Source organism: Podarcis tiliguerta, assembly GCF_965153285.1.
Source record: "Podarcis tiliguerta genome assembly, chromosome: 3".
In the NCBI taxonomy this organism is placed as follows: domain Eukaryota; kingdom Metazoa; phylum Chordata; class Lepidosauria; order Squamata; family Lacertidae; genus Podarcis; species Podarcis tiliguerta.
Window position 1 is genome coordinate 93,735,665 of NC_139536.1, and position 22,234 is coordinate 93,757,898.

The following is a 22,234-nucleotide window of genomic DNA, read 5'->3' on the forward strand; positions in this document are numbered from 1 at the left end:
CTTGCTTAACCTCAGGTTAAGTACTTAATTCATTCTGGAGGTCCGTACTTAACCTGAAAGTGTTCTTAACCTAAAGCACCACTTTAGCTAATGGGGCCTCCTGCTGCCGCCGCGCCGCCGGAGCACGATTTCTGTTCTCATCCTGAAGCAAAGTGCTTAACCTGAAGCACTATTTCTGGGTTAACGGAGTCTGTAACCTGAAGTGTATGTAACCTGAAGCATATGTAACCTGAGGTACCACTGTATTTGGAATTCATTTTTATAAATCCTCAATCATTCATCTTACTTGTAATAGGTTATATGGTTCACCACTGAACATAGATTTGTTTCCTGCTCTTATGGTGGAAGATTTAATTCCTGGTAGCAGATTGGGACCAACACTGATGTGTCTCCTGAGCACACAGTTTAAGCGTCTCCGAGATGGGGACAGGTAAGTTTTGGTAGAAAACAAAAAAATAATAATTCAAAATTAGTAATTTCACCATCTTAACAGTAATCAGCGATAGTGGCTGTGTATCCTCTTTCTTATGCTTAATTAATTTTTCAGTTACCATAACTGGCTAGTATAGGAGGAAGAGTACCCTGTGGTAAAAATGTAGGAATTGGTGGGGGGGGGGGGCATGTTCAGGAAAATTGAAAGGCAGGCAGAATATAGATCAGAATCTGCTGTTAGATCTCAGAATGATGTGCATTTGCTCTGCATGCAGAAGCAACAGATTCCATCCATGGCATTGCCAGAGTGCATCAGAAGGTCCCTGTCTTCCTGGACAGCCATTGCCATTTAATGTGGCCTAGTGCTATGGGCCCATGGTCTTAACAGTGCTGTTTTTCAAGAAAAATAGGTGCTGGAACTCACTATGAACGCCTCTCTTATGGCAATGGCACTCAGCTGAGAGATGCCGGAACTGAGTTCCAGCTGAAAAAAAGAGCCCTTGTCTTAAACAGTATAACATAGCTTCTCAGGTCTGATTGACTTGTTTAACAGTAAAGGTAAAGGGACCCCTGACCATTAGGTCCAGTTGTGGCTGACTCTGGGGTTGCGGCGCTCATCTCGCTTTATTGGCTGAGGGAGCCGGCATACAGCTTCCAGGTCATGTGGCTAAGCCGCTTCTGGCAAACCAGAGCAGTGCACAGAAACGCCATTTACCTACTTGCACTTTGACGTGCTTTCAAACTGCTAGGTTGGCAGGAGCAGGGACCAAACAACGGGAGCTCACCCCGTTGTGGGGATTTGAACCGCCTACCTTCTGATCGGCAAGTCCTAGGCTCTGTGGTTTAACCCACTGCGCCACCCGTGTCCCTGTTTAATAATAGGAACACCAAAAAAAGGGCTTGCCTCCCCTCTCCCACCATGGAAGTGAAGGGAAGTAAAACATGGAGTGGGTTTTTATTGAAAGACTGTGAGCTCATTTCAGTATATGTCTCACAAAGAACAGTAAGTAACTGACCACCATTTTGCAGTTATTTTAATGCTCAAGGCAATTTGCCTATCTTCTCAAAGGACAGACTAGTTCTGGTGTACTGGAGTATTTTAATATATTGACATTGGATTTTCATTTAAGGGTTGAAATGGCAGGTGAGCTAAGAAATACTCGCCATCAGGCAGTGGTGATTCATGGAGGTGGAGTCCCATTGTGCAAGCATACCTTGTTCCATGCATGCAACAACTTAGTTGACTCCCACCAACAGTCCTGATAATTGCAGAGTTTAATCCCATCTTCCGATGGAATGTTCTATCCATATTTTTTTTCATTGAGATTTGTCTAATGATTTATTCTTACTTTATGTGAGACTATAGGTTATGGCATGAGAATCCAGGTGTGTTTACTCCATCTCAGTTGACTCAGATCAAGCAGGCATCCCTTGCCAGAATTCTGTGTGACAATGGCGACAACATAACCAGAGTGCAACGTGATGTTTTCAGAGTGGCTGAGTTCCCACATGGATATGGAAGCTGCGATGAAATTCCTAAAGTAGATCTCAGGATGTGGCAAGATTGCTGTGAAGGTAGGTAGACACCCACACACAATTATTCTGAAAAGGAAATTATTATTATTTATTTATTTATTGAATTTGTTTGCATCTAAGTTGCTTTGGGTTTATAAAGCAATTAACAGACAGACCCAAAAAAACAACAACCCCACATAGATACATTAAAAACATCCCTCCACTTCCAAAAGGCTACAGATAGTTAATGGTCAAAGGCCTGGTTATAGAGGTAAGTTTTTGCCTGGTGCTGAAAGATATATATAATCATGGTACCAGGCGAGCCTTCCCGGGGAGAGCATTCTACAGAAGAGGAGCCACCACAGTAAAGGACCATTCTTGTGTTGCCACCCTCTGGACCTCTGAAATAACTTCATTGATATTAGGCAGGGAAACAAGTTGAGGAAAATAGGTTATTAAGTTCCTTTCTCAAAGCAGCTGTTTAGATGTTCTAAGGCTTTTAGTTCTTCTTGCACAAATCCTGCTGAATGTGGTGGCATAGCGCAAAACTTCTTAAAATTGAACTCTAGGGACATGGGTTCAAATCCCTGCCCTGTCGGGAGATCTTTGAGAAGTGAGCATTCTCCCCTGGAATGACCATTCTAACCCAATCTTAAAAGGCTGGTGAGAAAGGATGAAAAATAAAACACCCATGCATGCCCTCCTTCCCCAATAAGGACATTTGAAGAAAGATGGAGTATCCATGTGATATACAAGTATTTAATAAGCACTGTGCTTTAGTGGCTCATATCTGGCAAAAGCTAGACGTCGTATTCATTATGCTTAATACATGTTCAGTTTGGACTGTAGCATGTGAGTATGCATTGGCTCACTTTGCCTGAACCTCATCTGCTCTCCTCAAGAGAAGTCTATGGCTAGCACTGTTTACAGTAAAGTTTATCCTTATCTCTTAGACAGTCATCCTGGTCAATTCCCCCTGGCTCCTTCCCAGACAAAACAATAACAGCAGTTGGGAAGGAGAGGAAGTGGCAGTTGTGAAAGCTCACTAGGAACAAGACAGGACTCATTGTCTCTTCTGCACTGGAATTTAGTTGGCGTGCGTGAAGTTTGTAGTCTCCTCCTGCCCCAACCTCTTCACCTTTAGAGGCAGAAAGAAATGTAAATCCCATGAGCCCCAATGGAATAACAGTCCTCAACATGATCAGGACCTCCATTTTCCATCAAGAAGAGGTCACCAGTGCCTACATTATCTCTAATGAACCTTCACCACAGGTTGTTAAGTTGTGGGTGAACATATCAGACGACACAGTGATTCTTCAAACAGCTCTTCTTTCTTCAGAGGCCAGAACAGAACTGAGCTGAAGGGTTCAGTCAGCCTGCTTATATAGAGCTCCAGTACACGTAATTGTAACAACTTTCTAAAACTATCCAATCACTGAACGTCACTTCCAATCCCTTATTTGCATAACTATCTACAGTATCCCCCTGCTGGCCCAGGGTGAGAACTTCAGTACATAACACAGGTGGTTACCCCTCTCCCAAAGATTAAGGTTTTTGTTGGTTTAGGAAGAAGTAGGAAGAACTGGCAAGGGTGACACACTAGCAGAGGCCCACTTTGAGCTGCAGCTGAATTTGGAGGGGCCTAGGCCCTACTCTAAAGGGAGTGAGGATCTTCAAACCGTGGGTATTTATATTTCAGGCTCTCCCAATTCCAAATTTGTTCCCATTGCACCCCTTTCTTCCTCAGCAGCTAATGGAAGTTTTCACTATTTTGAGACAAAGCAAGAAGAGGCTATTACACTTACAGACATTTTGTTCCTCTATATATTGAAATGAGAAACATTGCTCCTATTCTGCAAACAAGCACTTGTCAATCAAAATTTGACAGTTTGGCCAAGGTGTATACTATAAAAAGCTGGCCTTTTTATTGAGTCTTTATTATGGCAACACTACATAATAGAATGTATCTGTTTTCATTATCCATCCTGTTTTCCTTGCTCCTAAATACTTTTCCAGAATAGATTTTTGTTTGTTATATTTGTTACTGAAATGTATCTCTTCCTGGAAGTTTAGCAAGTAGTAAAGCAGTGTAATAAAAAGAAAAACAAAGTGGCTCTTCCTCTGCATAATAACAAAACCCAGATACTTGTTTGACAAACCATTGCCGCCACAGAATTACTGTTTTAATCTGGTAAGCAAAGTAGTTTCTCTCCATGTGTGTCTCTCTCAAAAGTGATTAATATTTCATCTTCCTTTTCTTCCAATACCCTTGACAGCTTTCTTGCCCTTTTGAGCTTTCCTGAAACGCAAATCTTAAAGCATCAACATAAGCCAACCCTCTCAAACCACAGATCTGCATAGTGATGCCCCCTGAAAAAGGAATCTGTTCAAATCTTTCAGGCAGAGAACTTTGATGAACAAACCTCCTCTCTCAGCAGTAAATAGCACATCACTAACATTCTCTTCCACTCTCAGCCAGCAAATCTACTGTAGGAAAGCTTTGCACAACCCTAGTGTGAGTTCCCATACTATTCACCACCCCTGTCTTCCCATCTCCTAAGGGGTAAAGTATATAGCACCTGCAAACAGCTGCCTACCTCGGCCTCCAATGTATAATCAAACTTCCTGTAGATGTTTAATTTCACTGTAAGTGAAGTTTCTCTCTCTCTGTATGTCTCTTAGAGAGGTACTTGATATTTCACTAAAAGATTTTAGGGAAGAGGTTATTTTGAGCTTTTCCATACAGTTTTCCAAGCCAGAAAATTAAAAAGCCAATTACAGTTTACTGGGCACAATAGGTAAAGGGTAAAGGGACCCCTGACCATTAGGTCCAGTCGTGGCCGACTCTGGGGTTGCGGCGCTCATCTCGCTTTATTGGCTGAGGGAGCCAGCGTACAGCTTCCGGGTCATGTGGCCAGCATGACTAAGCTGCTTCTGGCAAACCAGAGCAGCGCACGGAAACACTGTTTACCTTCCCACCGGAGCGGTACCTATTTATCTACTTGCACTTTGATGTGCTTTCGAACTGCTAGGTTGGCAGGAGCAGGGACCAAGCAATGGGAGCTCACCCCGTCGCGGGGATTCGAACCGCCGACCTTCTGATAGGCAAGTCCTAGGCTCTGTGGTTTAACTCACATGTCTTTAAAATCTGAAAACGTGTTCATAAACCCCATAACATTCTGTTCAATTTCAGACTGTAGAACTAGAGGACAATTCAATGCATTCTCTTACCACTTTCGAGGAAGACGTTCCCTTGATTTCAGCTTCCGTGAAGACAAGCCATCAAAGCACATGAAAATGTCAAAAACAAGGTAAAGGTTTTATTTATTTATTTATTCATTCATTCATTTTTAAAAAAGGACAATATGTAAACATGCATGTTATTACTGAGGCACAGAAGTCTCTGGACACCTCCCAAACATTCTGCTGCAAGTCTTTATTTACTTTTGTCCTTCAGCACATGAATTTTAGGAATGTGGCCGTATCTTATCAGCTAGGAGGTCGTATGTCTTACTCGTTTCCAAAATTGCATTCCTTTTATTTCAAGTGCTTCATAATTAAATAGCTTTAGAAAGAACTCTTTCTTGGCAAATGCATCACAAGCAATCATTCAGAATCCCAGACTTGTTTTATCTTACATAGGAAAAATAATTCGGGGCAAATACATGGTTATTCAGATTGCAAGGTTGGCTACCTTGTGTGATCCAAAATGCGGTCATTTTTTGCGCCGTTGTATTTTTTATGGGTTGCTATCCTTCCAGAGATTCATGCACTGAGTGCCAGCCTACTATTCAAAATCATTTTGATAAGACCAAGTGGATTGTGAATCATACAACAAAGGTGTGTTATCTCCAGTGCTGTTTAATATCTACAAGAAGCCATTAGGAGCGGTCATTAGGCGTTTTGGAGTGAGGTGTCGTCAGTTTGCTGATGACACTTGGCTCTAGTTAGCCATAGCATCTTACGAGGGAGATATCTGGGGAAGCCTTGGTAATGCGAAGCAACAAACATGTCAGAATATCATGTTAGGAACAGGATTATTGGATTCTTTAATTAATACAATTCCAGTTCTAAAGCAAATAACATTTATTTTTTAAGAATCTTGTATGTCCTACTAATGTACAGGGCTTTTAATAATAAAAATCCTGAACAGCTTTGCTAATCCAAGTGTACTTTTTCCACCTAGGATGATAGATGGGCGTCATGCCTTCAGTGCATAGGCAAAGTAATTTATGAGTTGCATCAACAACACACCTAAATTACATTTTGGCTTTTCCTTCTCTCCTCCTGGTTTTTTTCTCTGAACAGGAGGATGCGAACATGATGTAAATATCTTAGGAAGTTGAAGTGTATGGTTCTTGTCATTTTGGTAGGTGGGAGAGATGCTTAAAAATGTGTGTAGTACACACTGTAACGGTCTCAGATTTGTAAAATAGTCTGTAGCTTGCAAAACCTGTAATGGGATACCATGCTTGGAAATTAGCCAGTATGAATGTTTGTTAGAGTTTCATATTTTATCGTTTAAAAACCCAGATCTAAGACAATCACCAAGTCTTTAATCTTCCATTTGTTTGCGAGTCAGTCTTTTAACATATGCTTATTTCTAGTGAGAGGCATTTAAAAACATGCAAAGGTAATAAAAATGGGGGGGGGGGAACTGTGCATGTTTCAGCACTATGAAACAACAATAAACAAGGGTTAAAATTAATATGATGCACTTCTTAACATATAATAACAATACTATTAAATAATTTTGTTTAAAAAAGCAGGAAAGACCAAAAAAACAACAACAACCCTGGTTTTTGCCTTTTAAATGCTACCGTTTTATATACTTCCATCAGCTGCAAAGAGATGGAAAGAGGTCAAGTTCTTCGTTGTATTTATTATTACCTTTAGAAGCAGAATGCATCTGCAGAGTAGAAATTCCTGCTCTGCTGTTTCCAGGATACACTATTCTGTGACTGGGAATATAAAATTTTTGTTTGTTTAGTCATGTCCGACTCTTCGTGACCCCATGGACCAGAGCACGCCAGGCACTTCTGTCTTCCACTGTCTCCCACAGTTTGATCAGACTCATGTTTGTAGCTTCGATAACACTGTCCAACTATCTCGTCCTCTGTCGTCCCCTTCTCCTTATGCCCTCCATCTTTCCCAACATCAGGGTCTTTACCAGGGAGTCTTCTCTTCTCATGAGGTGGCCAAAGTATTGGAGCCTCAGCTTCACAATCTGTCCTTCCAGTGAGCACTCAGGGCTAATTTCCTTAAGAATGGATGTGTTTGATCTTCTTGCAGTCCATGGGACTCTCAAGAGTCTCCTCCAGCACAATTCAAAAGCATCGATTCTTCGGCGATCAGCCTTCTTTATGGTCCAGCTCTCACTTCCATACATCACTACTGGGAAAACTATGGCTTTAACTATACGGACCTTTATTGGCAAGGTGATGTCTCTGCTTTTTAGGACGCTGTCTAGGTTTTCCATCGCCTTTCTCCCAAGGAGCAGGCGTCTTTTAATTTCGTGACTGCTGTCACCATCTGCAGTGATCATGGAGCCCAAGAAAGTAAAATCTCTCACTGCCTCCATTTCTTCCCCTTTTATTTGCCAGGAGGTGATGGGCCCAGTGGACATGATCTTCGTTTTTGTGATGTTGAGCTTCAGACCATATTTCGCGCTCTCCTCTTTCACCCTCATTAAAAGGTTCTTTAATTCCTCCTCACTTTCTGCCATCAAGGTTGTGTCATCTGCATATCTGAGGTTGTTGATATTTCTTCCGGCAATCTTAATTCCGGCTTGGGATTCGTCCAGCCCAGCCTTTTGCATGATGAATTCTGCATAGAAGTTAAATAAGCAGGGAGACAATATACAGCCTTGCCGTACTCCTTTCCCAATTTTGAGCCAATCAGTTGTTCCATATCCAGTTGTCCCACATAGAGATTTCTCAGGAGACAGATGAGGGGATCAGGCACTCCCATTTCTTTAAGAACTTGCCATAGTTTGCTGTGGTCGACACAGTCAAAGGCTTTTGCATAGTCAATGAAGCAGAAGTAGATGTCTTTCTGGAACTCTCTAGCTTTCTCCATAATCCAGCGCATGTTTGCAATTTGGTCTCTGGTTCCTTTGCCTCTTCTAAATCCAGCTTGCACTTCTGGGAGTTCTCGGTCCATATAGCCTTCCTTGTAGAATTTTAAGCATAACCTTGCTAGCATGTGAAATGAGTGCAATTGTGCGGTAGTTGGAGCATTCTTTTAAATATATATTCTTTTCAAATATATGGATATTTAATATAAAATTAAATATCCATATATCTTCTAAAGAATAACAGGGTCATTCTACACCTTAATGATGTAACATCTTTCCATGGTGAAGTGTAAAGACTTAGTGAGTAATGGCTGAAACGATGTTGCTTTGGTCGACCTTTTCAGATTGTTTCAAGCCTCTGCTCCTCTTCTCCAACCCTCCTGCAATACAAAGGGGTCAGTTTTTAGCATTCAAGTACAATGGGGATGTTAGGACTGAATCCTACACTCTGCTGTTTTTCCCTTCAGCGCCAATCTCCTTCTTTCACTAAGTGTTGCTTAAGTTTTCTTTGTAAGTAAAACTGAGATTCTCTTGGGAGAGGAAATAGTAATTCTGCTACACGGGTCACATTTTATACACTGGAGAATAATAATGCATGTGTTCACTTGTTGCTGTAGACTTTTAGATCTGCATTCTCTTTCTGATCTTGGCTGGCTTTCTCATCCTTATCTCAAGTAACATGGGGAGGAGAGAGGATTAAAGCACTTTATTAGACTGCGAGCCTTCTGATTTTTTTTGGAATGTATTACTGGCATTTATTTTACCGGTAAGTCTGCAGAATGTAAAGCTCAATAAAGGGAACACCTGCCAATCAGCATATTCTTTTTTTCCTGCATGCGGTAAAGTTTATGCCAAGTTTCACATCGTGAAAGAATTCTGTTACAGCAGCAACACCTATTTCAAAAACATCTTGAGGAGAAAGCAGTTGCCATCTGGCCTTCACTATGTGGAGTCTAAGAACTTTTAATGACTATATCAACTCTGTATCTAATTCAGCACCAAAGGGTCACCATTGCAAATCATAACCGTTGTGGAAAGTTCCTAATTCTTTTCTGCCATTGCTAGATCCTCCATTGTGTGTCTGCAAGGGATTGAAACACCTAAGCCTAATTTGTACAGCATAAGCATACTAGTAAACTAACATTCTTTATAGAAACGTCTACGTATCAAAAAAGAAATGGGTTGCCCCTCCTGCTTAATATACTGGTTAACTTTTTGTCGTTGCAGTTCTGCAAGGGAGAATAAATTTTCTAACCTCACCATCTCATCCTTTGATGAGCGCAAGAAAGCACCCGTCATGAATGACTTCAAAGAATTTGTTGGTGACATGCAAAAAACTATCACGGACCTCAGAAAACAGGTGAACATAAAAAAGGTTCTTCAGATAATATTAGACTATGTGGCACAGAAAGTGTTTCAGCAGTATAATCCCATACATGTCTGATCAGAAGTAAGTCTCACGAGTCCAATGGGGCTTACACCCAGATAAGTGGGTGGAAAGTCACTGTCTTAAGCTCCCTGCTCATTGTATGAAAGAATGCATGTAATGGGTTGAAAATATGCTATCGGCACCCACGGCAGAATGGGTTGAGAGTTGCACACAGGAAAAACAATTCACTGGAGGTCTGGTTGACCCTCTAGGATGGCATAGAAGGTGGCACGAGAGTGGTGAAAGGAATTGGTAAAAGAACAGTTTCCCCCCACTGAATTAAAGGCCCTTCCACTCATTGAAGGAATCCTTGTGGCAGTGGAAGCATTTTTAAGATCCAGGTGTGTGTGTGTGTGTGTGTGAGAGAGAGAGAGAGAGAGAGAGAGAGAGAAGGATTCCCACAGGGCTATTGTGAGGGTGGCGGAGAACTATGAGCTCCTCATAATGAAGGTTGGATATACATACAATAAATATGTAACTTCATTGTGCTCAACACTGGACATCTCAAATCCATCTCTTGGCTTCCATCTCCTGAAGTGAGTAGGACATCCTCAATTACACACATATGCCCTTTCATGTGTGAATACATGCCATCAACAAGCAGCAAATCTTGGGCCTAGAACAGTGGTTCCCAAACCTCAGGCCATCACCTGCTTGGTTCCATAACCTCATCCCCCAGTGCCCCCTACCCTATAAAAAACATTGTTCAGAATGGTCTTTTGCATATGATAACACAGAAAAATTCAAAACAGTAGCAATTAATTGCACATTTATCCAAAATCCAATATAGTTCAAAAAATTCAACAAAATTGATGAACTTGATCTAGTAATACCAGGTTTTCAAAGTATCATAGTCATTTATACCTCTTACTGCCCCCTTGCCTCTTAGAGCGCCCCTCTTAGGTAATCCCACTGCCCTCCAGGGGGCAGTACCACCCACTTTGAATGAATGAATTGATTTATTACGGTCACAGACCAGAAATACCTACTTTGGAAACTACCAGACTATAACTTCTGCTTGACCCCATTCCTTCCAGTAGCAGAGCTTTTTGACAGTCAAATGAAATGTGACATTAAATGCATCCTTCAGCCTCCACAACCAGCCAGGAACCCTATTGGACTGCATCTCTCAGTAAAACAAACTAGATACAATTTGAGTACTTAAGAGAAGGCTGTGTTTCTGTGGTTTTACTGGCTTGCATACGAAAGGTAATGAGAATGCTTTTAGTATACAGATAGCTAAACAAGGATTTCCTGCCTTTCTTCAGATAAAGAAACTTGAATCACGGCTCAGTAGATCTGAATGCACTGACGAAAAGGGTAAATCTTATTCCAGTAACGAAACCTGGAAAAAAGACCCGTGCACCACGTGCGAATGCAAAGTGAGTAATCAGAATATTCATTTTCATGGTTTTAATATGGCGTCTCCACGCTTACCTAGACATGGCTCATTGTGTTCAGTGGGGCGTATTCCCAAGTAAGCATGAATAGGGTTCCAACATCATACTGATTTTGCAGTGTTCTCAATTGTAAATAAAGGTAATTGCCATTGCAGTTTTTGCACTTGCAAACTGAAGAAGTGAGAATAATGAATACAGCTGGAACTTTGATTGCTGTTTTGGCCTCAACAGTTTTCACTGCCAGCAAGACAAGCTTCTGTTCAGTCAGTCTACTGGCTTGTCTTCTCACCAAAGGAGCTACTGCCAGAACAGTATGGAAATGGGCACAGAAATTGGCTTCCTAAGAATCCCAGCTTTATTTTATTTTATTCTGAAGAGCCAGCCCTTAGTTCTTACAGCTGTAAAATGTTTTGAGCAATGCCTGCTAATGTTTCAGAAACCAAAGGCATGGTTGAAATTTGCTAGTGTGGTCTGGGGGCTGGGTAGGGCCTGGCTAGAGGGGTCCTGTTTCCTGCCCCTTCCCCAAACTAGTGAAATCTGGTAATGCAGATTACTGAATAAACAGTGCAGAAGAAGATTCCTGAAATTTCTTCCAATTTAACTCAGATTACACAATTCAAACTCTTGAAGATTTTTCAGGATAAGCTAGCTATTATCTCGTATGTCCATTGGACTGTAGAGAGTCTCATACATTGAAGTGTGAGTTAGGGACAATAACTTTAAACACGGCTGACATTAATAACCATTAGATTAAATGTGGGTTCTGTGGTAGAAAACTGATTAAATGAGTGATCTTAGTAGCTCATGGCATAATGGCAGTTGTGGGAGGATATTTGCTGAATAATGTCACTGGCTATTGAACACTTTATTAGGATGTGTGCTAAGCTGTTGCTATAATTTTCTTAACACAGGTTGGCCAGATAACCTGTTACGTGGAATCATGTCCACCGAACGATTGTGCAACACCTGTGAAGCTTAAAGGAGTTTGCTGTCCTGTCTGCTTAAAACAAACTGTTAGCAAGGAAAATAAGCTCTAAGCCTGCTTTGCAATGGTCACAATACAAGTCATATGGATATCTGCTGATGGCAAAATACAGGTAACATTAGGCATAAAACCACAACAGGACGTTTGCAGGACAGCATTCAAATGATGGTGTAACAATGTAAGGAAATGTATTATTTTACATGCTTGCCCACTGAAAAACCACCGTGTAAAAGTATTGAAAGGGAATACACAGGACAGGACAATCTTCTCAGGTTCAACAAACTGAAAACTTGGTGCTACTTTTTAAAGACTCCTTTGCTAAGTGGTTTTGAGTCTTATTAGGCTGGCTTTTATTTCTCCATACACTGGCCAAAGGAAGTCAGGAGCCATTTATTAGGACAAAGAGGGCCACAGCTTTTGTTTTTTTAAAATACTGTGCAGCCCAGTGTTGATAGTCTAGCTTGCCTTCTGTCAAATACCTTGATGGAGCTAGTTTGTCTTTCTGAGACCCATAGTCTACTTATTTAGCTACTCACATCATGTCTTTACAGCATTCACTCAGTATTTACTCAATATTCTGTGGCAGCGCCAATTCTAAAGGAGGATGAGGGTGGAGAACACAAATTTTGCTGTGGTTTTCTCCCGCATCTCTTTGCAGTATTAATATTCTGTCCTATCCACTGTCCACAGTTGCCCTTCTTTATTTCTCTGTTCAATACCTAGGAGATGATTAGAAATCATAGGCATAAAATATGTGTTCAGCCTTGCACTGTGTAACGTAATTCAAAAGTCTGTGTACTCATGAAAGAAAAGGCACTGCTGCAATACAGCAGCAATAACAAAAAAGAGGCTGCTCTGACTACTGCACATTGAGCTAAACCTGAGATAGGACTTACCTGACTTTTCTGGACACCTCTGGCCTCATTTGCAGTGTTTGCCCTTGAGAAAATATTGCTTGGATTGGACCGTAGAGGGTTCCTACTGCTTATCTGATGTCATAAATGGGATAAAATGCCCTACCCCTCCAGCACTGCAAACTATAGGGCACTGAAGCAGTACAGTAATAGCAAATCCTCTTATCTGAGCTTAATTTCTAGGGGTGGGGAAATACAATCTAGAACTCAGATTTCCAAAAGCACCATCGTCCCATCTGGAACATTTAATGCCTGGGATATTTTTTCTAGAAAAAGAGGTGCTGGCATGAACTCAGCATGAACGCCTCCCTTGTTCTCTTAAAATGCCAATGGCACCCACCTGAGAGGTGCTGGAACTTGAGTTCCAGCTGAAAAACAAACAAACCCTGCATATAGAGATTCTCTGTAGTTACTCAGTGGTAGCATTTCCACCTGTTCAAGATTGCTTTCCCCTGGAATACTTCATATATCCCCTGCTGCTGCTTGAATGGATGCAAGGACTGAACTTTGGTGAGCTCTAGCAGATATAATTCCCTCTATTTGTGATGCTATGATGCAAATGTTGTAGCTTATATTGTGAAAATGGCACTACACACATATACACACGAGAGAGAGAGAGAGAGAGAGTTTTTAGCTGGCTTGGAGGATTCCCAAGGTTTGGAAATGTATACTAATATTAAGGGGAAATCCCTGAAATTGGGATGTGAGGCAAAGACTGCCCAATGGGGTCTGTGCATCCTGACTTGCCACAGAATACTAAATTCCTGTTGCAGTGGTAGAAAAATCATGTGCAAGAGGAAATAAAATGGGAGACATGGGGGGGGGCATGTCTAACTGACTGGGAACAGTGAACAGAAGCCCTCCATGCTGCAACCTTTTGTTTTTAATATGATGCCCTCTAATTTTGGAGTCATTTTGCTCTTAAAAAGCATAGCTGACTGGGCATCCCCTCCCTCCACCCCCAAGAATCAGACCTATGTCAGATTCACTCTCGATTTAGGTCCTGCATTGTGCCTGAAGCTGCCACATGTCTTCCCAGGGAGACTCCTTTCCCCATCAATAGCTGCCTGTCAGTGAATTTGGATTATCTTGGAATCAAGGTACAAGGATTGTGAAAGCTTCATTAGTCCTATTTCTGCTGCCTTGTGTGGTTGTTAAAAAGTGTATCGTTCCCCAGCATCTTATTTCTCAAGGGTACGGTGTACGCAGTGGCGTAGCACGGGGGGTGCAGGGGGGGCCGGCCACACCGGGCGCAACATCTGAGGGTTAGGGTTAGGGGGCGCAAATCCACAGGTTAGGGGGCGCAAATTACTTGCCTTGCCCCGGGTGCTGACAACCCACGCTACGCCACTGGGTGTACGCATCCTCTTCTATCTTCTAGTATAGTATTCCATGGTATTGTCATGGAATGTGAAAGTAAAAACAAAGGTGTGCAGATAGAAAAGGGCAGGCCCACTTAAACTAAGGGGGTGGAGAAATTATAGTGAAGCACAGCTTAGTGAAAGGCACTAAATGACACCTACCTACTGAATTGTTCAAAAAAAACTTGCTCCTGTAGATCTGTTCCTAAGCTGTACCATGGCGTGAAAAACCCATCCGACAGAAGGCCTACCAAATAGAGATTAGCTGTTCCTTTACAAACTTTATTTTAAAAATATGGTTTCATTTAAGGGTTTTTCCCCATAATGCATAGTGCCTGTTTCCCGCCCTGCCCCCATAGTCCTTGTGTCAAAATCATGTTAATGATTACTTTTTTGTGAATCTGTGTGCCCAGTTTAGACGTTAAAAAAAAGCACTGTCGAATGTACGTCTACATTAACTTGCCATTGTTTACCTTTGTATTTTCAACTTTGCCTCTTTATAACCAACATGTATTATTACATACAGTGAAGGAAAACTCTCATACCTCATTTGACAGACATGTTTGGTTTCTTAAATGGTGCTTTTCCAGAAAACAAATCTTAATTCCCTGGAATATAGCAGTGTTCTTCAAGTCCTGACACACTCACTCTCTTTTCTAACCAATGCTAAAGACAAAGTCACTGATTGCTAAGTTAAATCATTAGGATTTAAGGATCAGGGACTTAAAAAAGCAATGCCATATCGAAAAAGAGGGGAGCGGGCAAATACAGGAAGCTTTTCAACTTGCTTAATAATTTTGTTTGATAACACAGTAGTGCATTAAATAAAGCCAGTCTAATAATATTTTGGCACATCAGCTCCCTCGCATAAATCATTTGCTATCTATTATATTGTGCATTGCCAAATTAGCCAAGAAACCTGTTTGATGGAGACAGCAACTGTGTCTCTACATGGTGGTGTTAAGCAAAATGGAGTGCATACAGCATCATGATTGCAATCATAACCAGACCAGGGACAATAGGCGCCTGAGAGCCAAAGCCCTACCAGCCAGGATGGAAAGCTGAAGATGGGGTTGGTTTTTTTTTTTACATTTTTTTGCTGTTCCACTGCCAAGGCTAGAATAGCTGAGGAGCTTAAAACTAGGCTGCTGAGGGTTCTGCGGGCTTTGGATCCCAAAGTTTCTGGCACCTTGCTTTGAAATTCCCCGTTTCAGGACTTATTGGCAGCATACCAACCTCTGCTACAAATGGACATACACACAACATAAGTGGACAGAGCCCTGCACTCTATCTTAAATCGCTAACTAACGGGGATGGGATTGAATTGCAGCCTATGAAGACTCCATGAAACACAGCAGGACTTACTTCTGAGTAAACATGCACAGGTTTGTACTGTGAGGCAGTTTCATACACAAATATTTGGCTTTGTGCCATTGCAGCAAAATACCTATTTTTATGTGTTATATTTAAATTTGGAGTTTAATTCTTAAGGTCTTTCAGTGCACGAAAATATTTTGCTTTATTGAAAATCCAGATCCCAGCTGTGCTTTCCAAGCTGCTATCTAAAATTCTTACAAACTTGGACAGATTTCAAAACAAGGGCTAGAACGATAACAAGCATATTGGTGGCTAGAGGAAGTTTTTTAATGTTACCAATCACCCTTAATTTTCAATTGTGTATCGTTTTAAAAGAGGGGAGCGGAAAAACCTACTCAGGTATTTTAGTTTGTAATGCTATAACCACATACCTGAGAGTAAGCCCCATTAAATTCAATGGGTCCTACTTCTGTATACAATTGTAGTGTCGGCCACTTTAGTATTTTCCATGTATTCATTAACCAAATATACCTCTGTTTTCCCTTGTTAAATAAAGCAGATATCTAATCAGTATTTGCCAAATTAGTATGTAAAATTATACAGATTCCAGCATTTATTACCACTAAACCTCTGGTGGTAAACTGGATTAGGAAATAGGTCTCATTCTAATTTTTATTTTTTTTTTAATTCAAACATTGTACAAATGAATATGTTTTTCTTTTTCTTTTTACATTTTCTGCTGATTAAAGCCTATGTAACATTTTAAGACAGTGGCCAATGGCCGAATGATCATTTTTCTCAGTATTTCTTCAGTTGCAATTGTTCCATATTTATTTACTTTTTTTTATAAAAAAAAATTCCTACCAAAAGTGAAGTCTTAGTTATTTTTATTGTACTAAATAAATCTACCAAAGAATTGTTTGCACTGTTATGAATGCTTCTCAGTTACAATAAACAGGTCACATTTTTTAAAAGAGTCATGGGTAATTATTTAAATGAATCTGCTTGCATGTCAGTTTGTCAGTGCATGGTGCGCCCTGTTGATGTAGGACAATATCACTAACCACAGGTAACCAGGCACACATTTACCAATTGGGCTGTTGAGTTAATGGCATTCCTGCCTGGCTTCAACAGTTGCGCACACATGAACATGTTGGCTATTTGCAGTTTAGTAGCGCTGCAGAGAGCTTGCTGGGGAGACCATGCATTAAAAAGGGACTCAAAAATAACTTAAACAAGGTTTTAATAACAAAAACAAAAACTCCTTATACACTAAATACATCAACAACAAACCAGACCCAACCACCAACCCATCCCCCAGGGTAATGGGAGAGCTAGGTGCTGCTCCTTATACAGTGGTGCCCCGCAAGATGAATGCCTCGCAAGACGGAAAACCCGCTAGACGAAAGGGTTTTCCGTTTTTCAATGCGCTTCGCAAGACGAATTTCCCCATGGGCTTGCTTCGCAAGACGAAAATGTCTTGCATTTTTTTTCGCTCCCCACCCCCTTTTTCTAAGCCGCTAAACCGCTAATAGCCTTTTAGCAGCTAATCCGCTAATCCTTTAAGCCTTTAATAGCCGCTAATAGCCGCTAAACCGCTAATAGGGTTGCTTCGCAAGAGGAAAAAACCGCTAGACGAAGAGACTTGCGGAACGAATTAATTTCGTCTTGCAAGGCACCACTGTATATTATACCCAATTGCTGACACAGCTTCATTAACACAACCTAGCAGCACCTGCTATGTTTCACAGCTGTAAGACTGGGTCTCGTTATTTGCCCTGGCCCTGGCCCTTAAAGACATACACAACTTGTGAAACAATAACGAACCTTCACATTTTAAAGTGACCGTTCAACAGAACAAGGCCTCAGGGGCATCTAGATCATGTGGAAAGTGAACTCTTCACTTTGTTAGAGTTGCCATTTTTCAAAAAGTTAAGCCCAGGACACCCAAAAAGTTGAGCTAATGCAAAAAACAACATTTTTTCAACTGACTTGCCGAAGATCCAGGACACAGCACCACTTCTCAGAAATTCACCCCAGACGTCAATTCCACCTTTGAAATCCTGGTAATATACGGACATATGGCAGCCCTAACTTTGAAGGCTTCTTCACCAGCATTCTACTTCTAAGCCCCTTTCAGTATTACTTAGATTGTATTATGAGAGGCTAACTTTATATTGAGGGATGAATCAGATGTTCTCTGGGCACCATCCCAGAGTTTTGATCCTGTGCTTCACACCAAGAACTATCAAGGTACAGCTTGTACTCCGGAAACATATCAGCATTGTTCTTTGTAATTCTGTACACTTGCAACTTTCACAGATGTGAAGATCTTTTGGTATGGTAATAGACCAGAACCCCCATTGTCTACATTTCAGCTATGTTTTCCAGACTTAGTTTCCTCTTGCTAATATCATGTTCATATAAATATTACATAGGATAATTCCTAATTATTCATAAACTATAGTTACCCATTCTTCTTACCTAGACAGGTGTAAGAGTCTTTTAAACAGCCCAAGACACCATAGATTTCACCCAAGAAACAAATTCAGAACATGTAAAAGGATGAGTAGCATACTGAAAAGACATTCTGTCATCTCATATTTTCCATTTTATGGTTTGGACCTGCACACTAGATACTGCTTATCTGCGATGTATTATGCCCATGGAAACATTCTCCAAACCTCTTAATCAGTTTAGATATGAGTATTGTTCCCGCCATACCAACGCAATCACATTGCCTAAACATACACTGCAGACAGAGCTGGGGTGTCCTTCAAGGATTTTGCCCTCTAAAACATATTTCTGGTTGTCTCATTCTGAGATTACTACTATACCAGTGATGGTGAACCTGTGACCCTCCAGATGTGCTTCGATTCTGGGTCCCTTCAGCCCCAACCAGTATGGCCATGGGTCAGGAATGATGGGAGTTGTGGCCCTCCAAATGTTGTTGGACTACAAGTTCCCCTTACCCGAAATATGTGTAAATCAGAGGAGGACAACCTTACGCATGGGGGGCAAATGCAGGAATTTCCAGAGCCAAACAACTCCTCCTCCGGTCACACCACTCCCCACCATCTATACCCCTCACTGACCCTGCTCCATGTCATCCTCAAGCACTTTTTCCTGGCTGGCGTGTGTCATTGGACTGTGATATTTCATCTTGTTTGTTTGAATGGGCAATGGAGAGATTTGGCCTATTGGACAAAGGTAAGTGCCACATCCAGTGCTCCACCCACTTTTGCCATTGGATCCCATCTACCATTGGCATGTAGTCCTTAGAAGGTTGTCCAGGATAGAATGCTGCCCCTAGGCTGATTCCCCATCCCTAACGTACAGCAATTGCCACTTTTGGCACTTCCTATATGCCCTTTGTGCATGTAACAGTTGGCCAGGAAAATATTGGCCTATTTGGGGGGTGAGGTGCTTTTAGGTCAGCTGCTAGAAAAGCAATTGCTGGATTAAAAACAACACTGAGGAGCATAAACTGAAAGGTGCATATCTTAGATTAGTAGACAGTTTCAATAACCTAAACAGAGAAAACAGATGCACTCTGTTAAGAGCCAAGAGAGGAGGAAGAACAGGAAATAGAAGAGGCTTTAAAAGGCTGCTCTGGAAGGGGTGAGAAAACCTGGAGGAAACAGCAGGAGAGAGAAACTCTTGAGAAAATCCTGGCTTTTGTGGAAAGAGAAAACAATCATCCTTGGGAAATTACCACTGCTCTTTAGCCATTGGAAGTAAAGGTCATCAGTTATTATCACCATTGTAGCTGACCTTGAAGACAAAATGAACAACTCTGGCTCAGAGCATGCTGGATTTACGCACTTCAGTCGAACACATAGATCTGACCTAAAACATCCCCACTGCCCTCAGGCCACGGAGGAGAAAGCCTAACTAAGCATGTTCTCTGCGATTGTGGAGCTGCCTAAAAGGCATATAATACAAAATGGCCGACAGCGTGCAAGGAGCAACCCTAGCAAAACAAACCCAAAGCACTATAGATGTAAATAGAAATAAGGAGGCAGGAACTATCTGGAGAAAACCTATGATGTACTGATCTATACTGACACAGTGAGATGTATTGAGCATATGCGATGTGCCAGTCATTTTTGAAATAATTATTTGTAATCCTGTGGTCCCTGGGAGAGTGTCCCCAGGGCCATAGTAAGCATTGACTCTAACTCTCCAAGGGCTCGGGGGGAAAGAAGGAAAATCCAGTTAGCTGCCTTATTCCGAGTCAGATCACTGCTCCATCTAGCTCAGCATTATCTGCCCTGACTGGCAGGGACTCTCCAAGATTTCAGACTTCCATCTGGTTCTTTCTATCTGGCAATGCCAGGGATGGAACTAGAGGCCTTCTGCATGCAAAGGAGATGCTCTTTCAAGCAGTTCTCCAGCTGAATTGCTCCTATCAGAAGAACCTCAATCAAATCTTTGACCTGGAAGTGTCCTCGGACGGCGCCGGCTCACCGCCTCTAGAGCAAGATGAGTCGGACATAACTAGCCCGTACGGGCAGGGGTACCTTTACCTTTATACGCAGAAACACCCTAAAGAATCCTCATCTAGATTAGACTGTAATTACTTTGGAGCGTGTGGTTAGAAATGCGAGATACGGCTAGCTTGGCCATGAGATATGGCTAGCCTGCTCAGTTGTCCCCTTTTTATCTTTACTCCCCACAGAATTCGCAAGGACCAGAGCCAACTAGTTTACCTTTCCCCTCCTTTGTTATCGTTCCCTTTGTGCTACTTGGCTGTCATTCCACATGTTTTGAACGGTAACTTCAGCATACTTTTCCTGGTAAATTGCAGAGATCCTTTTCCTCTGCCTCCCCTTTGGAATGTCTGGTTTTCTCATAACATACTTTCCACTTGTCCCAAGATCAGCTTTTTGCTTCGGCTGTTGCCATAGGGATAACGAAAGACTTTCAACAGACTCTTGCTGTAGCAGGTTTTCGTTTTGCATGAGGGCAGCTATGATATTCCTCACCATATGGACGCAGAGTTGTTTTTATTGTTAAAGGTGTTGCCTCCGTGAACATTCGGACACGTTGCCAAAATTGGCAAGCGGCGGACATCACTTCACTGGCTTGTTCTTTCCAGCCTTTGTCAAGGCGCTTTGAGGAAATACAACTTTGGTATTGTTCTTCCTTATGCAGATCTGAAAGCTGAGATTTCCCATAGGGCAGCTACTCTTGTCAGCTTTTGTGTCTCCTGCTGTTCCTGTAAGATCTACCAGATGTTTACCAGGCTTATTCAACTTTAATTCAAGTCAACACAAAAGGCTCTTTATTTGTGTGTCAGGAGCCCTGAAGCAGGGAAAAACCCTTGCTGCAAGTAATCCATTAAAATAGATCAAAGGGACAGACACACACAGCTATAGCTTAAGCTATGAGTTTCCAATTTAAGCAGAATGCAATAGAAGGGAAGCACCCACAAAGAGACACTAAGGACTCATCCTCACTGTTGTTTAATGTGGGTAGTAAGCTTCCCGTTAATTCTCTGTGGTCCATATGGCTACAGTGATTCTCCAAATCACTGCCTTCCCACACTTTTGACCTTCCTTGATCTGGACTTTCTCATACCAGGGATGCTCCAAAAGGATATGAGAAAATCCAGATTGAGACAGAGAAAAGTGTAGGAAAGCAGTGATTTGGAGGACAAAGTCATATGGACAACAGAGAATTATAAGAATTTAAGGTCTCAAATATATAAATTAAATGTTCATAAATTTAAAAGGCAAACACATAAGTATATAAACCATGTGTCTGAAATAGTACAGGAGAGCAATCCTGAAACCATTTTGACTCTCCCAAATTGACCTCAAATGTTTCTCTGCAAGGAGGAAGGAAATGGGAAAGCCTCTCCATTGTATTTTGCTTACCTGTCTTTAGGGCGTCTTTGTGTATGAATAGGGTGAGCCTGTGACCAGGATCCAGGAATTTAAGTATTTACCATCACAAAAGAATGGCCGGGCTGCCCAAGTAAAGCAATCAATGACCATTGCCAGGTATCCTAGCCTGGCAGACAGGATTTCCGTTGTCAGATTTCTATGTGGAAGTGGCTGTTTGACCTGTGTCAATAAGTGCTGCTGCACTTATTGGGAGATACCGAGATATTGGAAAATAAAAATAATTGTTTGAAAACGGTATTTAAAAGCTCTGTTGAAATAACACAAGAATGAACTGAATTATTCTCCAGTTTTGACCTTTTGAACTGGCTCCTAGTTTTCAAAAAGCACTTTCACTCCTCCGTAATAAAAATACAGAATCGATAGTAGAGTTTGGATTTGATATCCCGCCATTCACTCCCCTTCAGGAGTCTCAAAGCGGCTAACATTCTCCTTTCCCTTCCTCCCCCACAACAAACATTCTGTGAGGTGAGTGGGGCTGAGAGACTTCAAAGAAGTGTGACTGGCCCAAGGTCACCCAGCAGCTGCATGTGGAGGAGCGGAGACGCGAACCCGGTTCCCCAGATTACAAGACTACCGCTCTTAACCACTACACCACACTGGCACCACAGCATGGTACTCCAACTCCCATCCTTTCTCAGCGCTGGCCATGCTGCCTGGGGGGTTAATGGGAGCTGAAGAGCACTGTTGACTATCCCTGCTATATGACGTGACTCATCTACTGCCTACACACTGCTATTGGAGTCTAATCATGATCCCGAGTCTTTTCTCCCCTTTTTCTGTACTTCTTCATAGTATTTGCTCTTTTGTTTCCAAACTTCAGTTCCAGACAGTTTCTAATCTCCTTAAATCAAAGTTCTCTAAAATTTGTACATCCCAGTCTCTTAGGACGGAAT

The 22,234-nt window shown here is 41.7% G+C and overlaps 1 protein-coding gene and 1 long non-coding RNA gene across 5 annotated transcripts in view; one reads left to right on the forward strand and one right to left on the reverse strand.

Moving 5' to 3' along the window:
• The window catches only part of PXDN (peroxidasin), a 74,073-nt gene extending 57,965 nt beyond the window's left edge, over positions 1-16,108 (forward strand). For 2 of the 4 annotated variants that reach the window (XR_014508940.1, XR_014508941.1), the window contains 7 exons: positions 296-430; positions 1,799-2,007; positions 5,141-5,258; positions 9,251-9,383; positions 10,721-10,834; positions 11,764-11,949; positions 14,310-16,108. Coding sequence is in view for 2 of the 4 variants with exons in the window: in XM_083431434.1 (XP_083287560.1) it covers positions 296-430; positions 1,799-2,007; positions 5,141-5,258; positions 9,251-9,383; positions 10,721-10,834; positions 11,764-11,889 (835 nt within the window). In the remaining 2 variants the exon portion in view is untranslated. Of the gene's footprint in view, positions 1-295; positions 431-1,798; positions 2,008-5,140; positions 5,259-9,250; positions 9,384-10,720; positions 10,835-11,763; positions 13,100-14,309 lie in introns of those variants that run through there. The other 2 variants (XM_083431434.1, XM_083431435.1) reach the window with 1 other exon arrangement.
• LOC310673443 overlaps positions 1,929-22,234 on the reverse strand; it is a 39,646-nt gene continuing 19,340 nt past the window's right edge. The window contains exons 2-4 of the long non-coding RNA XR_014509015.1: positions 5,179-6,908; positions 4,527-4,648; positions 1,929-2,034 (exon numbers count right to left, since the gene is read on the reverse strand). This is a non-coding gene — a long non-coding RNA (uncharacterized lncRNA). The remainder of the gene's footprint in view (positions 2,035-4,526; positions 4,649-5,178; positions 6,909-22,234) is intronic.